Source organism: Cyprinus carpio, chromosome A13 (genome assembly GCF_018340385.1).
Source record: "Cyprinus carpio isolate SPL01 chromosome A13, ASM1834038v1, whole genome shotgun sequence".
Taxonomy (NCBI): domain Eukaryota; kingdom Metazoa; phylum Chordata; class Actinopteri; order Cypriniformes; family Cyprinidae; genus Cyprinus; species Cyprinus carpio.
The window spans coordinates 16,435,640-16,442,661 of record NC_056584.1 but is presented as its reverse complement, the minus strand read 5'-3'; the positions used below and the strand labels follow the sequence as shown (position 1 = coordinate 16,442,661).

The 7,022-nt window shown below is 35.8% G+C and overlaps 1 protein-coding gene across 2 annotated transcripts; it reads right to left on the bottom strand.

The window, feature by feature from the left end:
• Window positions 1-2,980: 2,980 nt before the first annotated feature.
• LOC109111258 (DNA-directed RNA polymerases I and III subunit RPAC1-like) lies at window positions 2,981-6,904 on the bottom strand. Of its 2 annotated transcripts, XM_042768996.1 has the most exons (9): window positions 6,747-6,904; window positions 6,413-6,484; window positions 6,205-6,312; window positions 5,925-6,057; window positions 5,158-5,277; window positions 4,080-4,232; window positions 3,758-3,907; window positions 3,555-3,671; window positions 2,981-3,464 (listed from the first exon to the last, which is right to left on the bottom strand). In XM_042768996.1, the coding sequence occupies exons 1-9, from the start codon at window positions 6,870-6,872 to the stop codon at window positions 3,346-3,348; spliced, it is 1,098 nt and encodes a 365-aa protein (XP_042624930.1). In that variant the 5' UTR covers window positions 6,873-6,904; the 3' UTR covers window positions 2,981-3,345. The 2 variants fall into 2 exon arrangements, with proteins under 2 accessions (XP_042624930.1, XP_042624931.1); XM_042768997.1 differs by lacking the exon at window positions 5,158-5,277.
• Between the last annotated feature and the right edge of the window lie 118 nt (window positions 6,905-7,022).

The window sequence follows — 7,022 nt, the reverse complement described above, 5'->3', positions numbered from 1 at the left end:
TGAACTATTTTTAGCTGAAAAGTGCCTAAAAAAACCCTCTAAAACTCAACAATAATGATCTTAAACCAGCCCAATCTGGTCGGCTAGTCTCACAGCCTAGTCAGACTGCCCTTTTGACTGGTTTTAAAGGGGTTTTAGGCTCTCTTCAACTGGTTTAGCTGGGACATCTACTTAAGATTAGAATATTTTAAGAGTTTTTTTTCCCAGCAGATTTACCAAATGATATGTTCTTTAGTCTGCTGAAAAAATTTGTTTGTTATTCTTAGATGGTTTAAATTGGTCCCCAGCCTGGCTAAGCTGTTTTTTGCTAGACGACCAATAGATCAGCTGAAAAGTGCCCTCTTTAAACAAACCAATAAAACTTTGTAACATCTTAAAACAGCCTAATCTGGTTTGCTGATCTCGCAGCCTGGTCTGTTGACTGGCTTTAAAGGATTTGGGGCACTTTTACACTGGTCAGGCTGGGAGACTTGCTGAAGAACAGGTTGACTAGACTAGGAGACAAGCCCAAACCAGTTAAGACCAACTTATACCCGCTTAGCGTACTTAAAGCAGGTTTATTCAGTAGGATTGCAAAAAAAAGTGGTTTAATCTGGTCCTCAGCCTGGCCAAGCTGTTTTTAGCTGGCTTTTTCAGCTGAAAAGTGCCCAAAATCCCTCTAAAACCAGATATAACAGACCAGCCTGACCAATCTGGAAGACATGCAAACCAGTTTAGGCTGGTTTAAGCAGGCTTTGTCAGCAAGGTAGTTCTTTGAGAATGCCAAAATCAGCCAATATTCTTGCATTAAACTTCCACTGCTATTCATTATTCAAATTCAAAAGCAATTTGTTGCATTAGCCATGGAAAGCTGAAGTAGTTAGGAAAAATGGTAATGTCCGGACAGTCAAAAATATAATAAGCTTTATCTTAATGAGCTGTCAAGCTGTGTAAAAGAAAATTCCACCCAGTGGGCTGAGGAACTGGGTGATCCCTACACCGTAATTTGCTTGCTTAGGAAAATACAGTATGTTTTATAAACAACAGCTCTGGCCAACAAGGATATGAGATTTTTCTTCTGTCTTTTTATGCTTTGAGTGGTGTCTGCTGCTTGCCAAGAGCAAAGCTGAGCAATGAGACAGGATGGAGAGGAATGGAGTGTGCCAAGTGACTCCAGTCTTAACCAGTCTCAGCAGAATCATTCTAATGATGAGAGCCACACAATGGAAGATGACCCACTTATTGTGCCACGTCCCTCTGTGATTTGCCGTCTCCAAAGCTGCCCTGGCCCAATTGCAACGTGTACACATTGTGTGCGATTATGTATTTGCTTGTGCGTTACGGGTGGGCGGGTGTTTGGTAGATCATAGCTCAAAATGATCTACTGCAGATGTGGTGACCAACCATAACAATATGTCAAAATTTGACTAAGTGCATGAAATCCGTGTACGGAAATAGCAAAGAACTTCTGTCAAGCTCAACAAAAGGTATTAGATGCAAAGTGAAGTATCTGGATTGTGGATAAATCAGAATGAACTTCATCAGGTGCTCTGGTGTTTGTATCATCCAACAAAAAAAGAAAAAATGATTTCACGCATAATGCTTTCATTGTGCTGACTCCAGCCCTCATTGTGCCAAACAATGCCCTACAGGCAACAGCAGCATATGCTGGACATTAGCTCTTGTAATTCAGTCAGCATGTTTGTATGTAACTCAAAGCAGACAGGAACCTCAGCATGTGCACTTAAGAAGCACTGATAGCAAATAATCATTACATGTCTATTGGGGATGATCTGTATAAAATATAGGGATTTTTAAAATGGAAATTTCCAAGCAAGTATTACAAAAACACCTCTCACTAAGTTCACTGAACTGTACACCAAGGTAAATTTTCAGGCCACTGCCAAGAAAAACGCCTCTAGTACTGCATTATTTAGTCCTACTGGCACAATGAGATGTTAAACAGTGTCAAGCGGAGTACGTCTAATTAATCTAAGTACATTCCAGAAGACTGAATTGATTGCCTCCTTCACCATTCATTCCAAGATACAGCATTTGATTTCACTGATAGAGAGCGGAGCTGGCAGGCAAAATAAAACTAGACAACGCTTAGCTCTTTTTTTTTTCTAGTGGAAAATATGAAGATGGATGATCCAAAAGAAACGGAAACAAAACTCTAGTATACGCATGCAGTGTATCTCATTGCCAGTCTAACAGTTTTACTGTCTTATAATCAAGAAATTTAAAATGATTTTATTAGGTATCAGAGTACAAGCAATGGCTGGGGGTCAAACTGACTAACTGGATTCAATACAATTCATCAAAAAAATCATACTGTCAAAATGTATAAAAAAAAAAAAAAAAAAAAAAAAAAAAAAAAGGTAAATTCATTAATGCTTCTTACAAATAATAGTAAAACTATTTTCTTTATCTATATTTAAAAAAATATTTTACATTTTAAAGAGAAGTGTGGAAAAGCACACAGTAAAACAGGGATCTCCAACCCTGCTCCTGGAGAGCTACCTTCCTGCAGACTTCAGTTCCAACCCAGCTTCAATACACCTGCATTTAATTGACAAGTAGCCCTAAACACCTTGATTAGCAGGTTCAGGTGTGTTTGATTGGGGTTGGAACTGAAATCTGCAGGACAGAAGCTCTCCAGGAGCAGGGTTGGAGACCCAGCAAAGTGAGCCCTAACCCTGAACTAATAAAAATGCACGCCTTCAATGCAGTGTAGGTTTCTTCAGATAAAAGCAGTTGCCAAATGCATAAATGTAAATACCCTAAGAGGGTAGTCAAGAAACTGACATAAAATCAAGTATCAATGACCCTAAATGAGAAAAGGTGACATTTCAAGATAAACATCAAAGGTAACCAGTATTCCAACAACTTTTTAAAACTTTTTAAAATTAAAATGGGTCAAATTGACCTGCACCATAATATAAGACTGGCAAGGTGCTTTGTTCAAACGTTCCCTACAAAGATAAAAATTCATAGACAGTTTGTCATTTTGTCAACAACAGAAGTTTAATATACATGGAAAAACATAAATATGTCACAAAATGTGTTTTGTCAAATATAACCGGACATCTTAAACCAAACAGATTAACCTGACTAAAAGAAACTCATTGTATTCATTCAGGAGTACATTTTTGTTTAAATAAACATGAATTTCAAAAAATTTCCAGAATGCTGTTAAGTTATGACCTGAAGTTAAATAACGAACTGGAATTTAGATGAATTCACTTGTGAAGTGAGTTTTTTTTAGCTAAAGCTTTAAAAGCTATGTACACAGTGTCAGTAAACCAATCACATGACTTCATTCAAGGCTATGGGATGAGTGCGACTGGCCTTATTTTCTTCCATCTAGTCCATTTCTGCCATATCAAGCTCTGTGAGAAATTTCTGGCACTTAGAGATGAGGACATTAATGGCCTCAGTAACCAGGACATCAGGAGGAAGGATCCCCGTGGACTCAACTGAGACTAAAAAAATCAACAAAGGAGGAAGATTTGACAATGCATATGGTAAATCATCAAACAAACCCAACTCATTGCTTTTAGTTGTAAACGTACATATGAAATGATCCCGCACTCTGCCCAGTTTCACCAAGTTCTTCAAGTCGTCATGCCGAAGAACTTCTCTGCTGCATGTGTCTAAACGACTGTTGACAACTTTAGCCACCTTCCTTCCTGAAATGAATAATTATTAGATTATAACACAACAACAAAAGTACCAAATATCAAGACTATATATGAATAAAGCGAAACAGTCCTACCGTTCACGTTCTGGATCTCAATAACTCCTGGTGAGAAGCAGCGCTTTAACCTCTCTGCTTGTTCTCCCTCAATGGTCTGTAATAATGTGATTTCAGGAAGAAGTCTGTAGCTTGCAGTGGCCACAGGAGAAAACTTAGCATGATCCTTGCCTGTGAGGTGCAAAGAAACGTTCCAGTTTATAAATACACAAGAAACTAGGTACTGGATGTTGGAGTTATATAATAACTAAAACTTTATTAAAGAAAAATACATATCCTTCACTGGAAATCAAAGATCTATTTGGTCAGGAGCCTCTTATATTATTACATTTACATTTATTACCTATTCCTTTGACACAGTGCATGACTACATCAAGTTCCTGCCCTGGTCGAAGTTGTGCCAGGAGAATGTCCCCGTGCACAGGACCAATCTTGGCATCTGCAAACACATCGGCCTGGTTTCCAATTGGGAGCCATTTAATGTCACCAGAGTAGACTGAAACCAAACAAGAGTTTAGTGACATGCTATAAACAGGGCAGTGATTAACAGAAAGTATAATTATTTACAAACTCTCACTGTGTTCCAAACTTGTACTTTTTTCTTTGGAATACAAAATTAGCTAGGCAGATGTTCGGCAGTCTAAGTCACCTTACCTTTTCATTTCATTGCATCTTTTTTCCAAACAGGGAAAGTGAATGGTGACTGAAACTTTTATTCTGCCTTACAGCTTTTGTGTTGCACAAAGGGCCGCACAAATAAACAAAACTGATTAAATCATGATATGGTTTATTAAATCATGATTGGGTCTCTTATAACATTTGGGAACACAATATAGGCCAACCAACTTCCCAAACTTGTAATGAGAAGCAGTTATAAACAGGCTGTTGTCACCAAAGAGAATTTTAAGGGTGCCCTGTGTTTTTTTTTTTTTTTTTTTGCACAATATTTTAACGTTTGAAAATGAAGAAATTAACATATAAAGTGTACTGTATACTAAAAGTTGTACTGTTTTAATAAAAATGTATTAATTAATAATTAAATAGTTGTACTGTAAAATAAAAGTATTATTATATTATGAATTATTTATTGTTTATTAATATTATTAATTTTCATGATTTGATAGTCATAAATATAGATTTTTTTGGTCAAATTGTGCAGCCGTACAAACAAGCACATCAAACCTGGAGCTTTTTTTTTCTTTCTTTTTTTTGATTTTACATCACAATTGCTTTTTAAAAACATTTAAATAACTTTCATAAGGCACAGCAGCTAAAAATATTCTTCTAAGGATCAGAGAGAGGGTGGATAATTGATCCTTAAAAAGGTTAAATGACAATTAGAAAGTAAACTAAATAAAATGTCTAATGTTGCATCTAAAAAAAAAGCTTAATTAAATTAAGTAAACCATATTTTTACTCACCCATGTGATTGAGATATAACTCCTTGGGATCTGAAGAGTCTTTAGGGGCTCTAGGATTCCTGGTGCATTTTACCTTCAGCTGAAGTTGAATTGTGTCAATTTCAGTGCCTTCCTGATCCTCTGACAAACACAACACATATGATCATTTACATTGTGAAAACAAAGATTAATCAACAGGGTCATTCCATGTCAAAACAACCAAAGTTCAAAAACTTTTGATTTTGCTAATATTTTTTTTTTTCTGAAGAAAGACAAACATTTATAATGACGATAGCCAAAATATTAACTGCCATGGATGGATATTTACTGAGTAATCCACAAAGAATGCTAAAGTCAACAGATTTTACTAACAGACCTACCAATCTTTGTGTAAATATAACATTATGATGCTGCCATCTTTCTGAAGTAATTTTTAACCCTCTGTAATTTGGCTCTGAATCTCAGGTGAAAACTGCCAGTTTGACCCCCCTCTACAAAAAAGTGGATTACTTGGTAAATATTCATCCATGACCATGACATTTAATATTTTGGCTTTCATCAGTATACATGTTTATCTTCCTTCAGAAAAAAATATTAGCAAAATAAAAAATTTGAGCCGGGGATCTCTTGTTGAGTTGACAAGGAATTACCCAACGGTCTTTCACAACTTCAGTCAGTGTTAGCATTTTTGCCATCATTACAAAAATTACTTTCTTCAAAATAAATACATTACTTATTTGTCGTTTTCAAGTAAAACAAGTTTTTATGTGCATCCAGAATGTACTAACCTGGATTCCTGTACTCAAAAAGACGAGGGTCTGCTTTAATGGGCACAAGACCAAGCCTATGAGCCAGAATCTCATCCTGAATGATCGATGTGTTGTTGTAAATGAAGACTTTCTCAATGGCCATTGTTGGGACCTATTTTCAAATGAGATGAGGGTGAAAAAAAATTGTTCAAAGATCATGATGACTGTCAGATCCTATTTTAAAAGCAGCTCATGATGATGGTAATATAACATGTATACAGGCTGACACCATGGACAAAAATCATCAAACATACAGTACCTCAGCCAGTAATATACGGCGAAAAGCATTGGCGATGGAAGCGTCTATTCCAATCATATCAAACTCCAACGTGTCCTCATCCGAATGAACTATGTCGATCCTGAAAGTCTGGAAGAGTAAAATTATACAAGTTAAGCAGGTATAAAACGTCCGATTTAGCAGCGACTATATTCATTATAATAAATGACCGCCTGTACATTTCTCACACCTTTTTGAATTTTTCCAAGTCCCATGTGTCATCGTAACCAGGGTAATTTCCTGGATAATCTGTAGTATGGACCTGTACATACAGTAAACAGTGGTTATATATGTAGTTTACCGGAATACCCTCTAATAAACAATAATAAAAGTGATCATATAAATCTAATAAACAACAATCACTGCAGTTTGTAGTACGGAGAAACCTGCATGATATGTGCAACGTTATATTATTAAATAAGGGTTACTTAAATTAACAAGGAAACAGCCTACATAAACACAGTGTTAAATAAAATATCCCTTAAATAATATTAAATAAATATCCCTTAGAGGGCATAACTTACATTTTTTACGCCAAATTCACCCAATATTACTCTATTACGAATTTCATCCACGTTGCTCATAGGCGCCGCCATCTTTGTTGTCGTGTCATTCTTCTCTTGCGCCGATAGAGGGTAGAAAACTTCCATTCAGAAGCAAACTCCACTCGAAAAGAATTTTAACGCTTTATTTAACAAAACAATACACACACCAAATATAAGATTAACAAAAAAAAAAAAAACATTTAAAAAATAGCCAATATAAAAAAAATATAAATATATATAATATAATAAAATAAA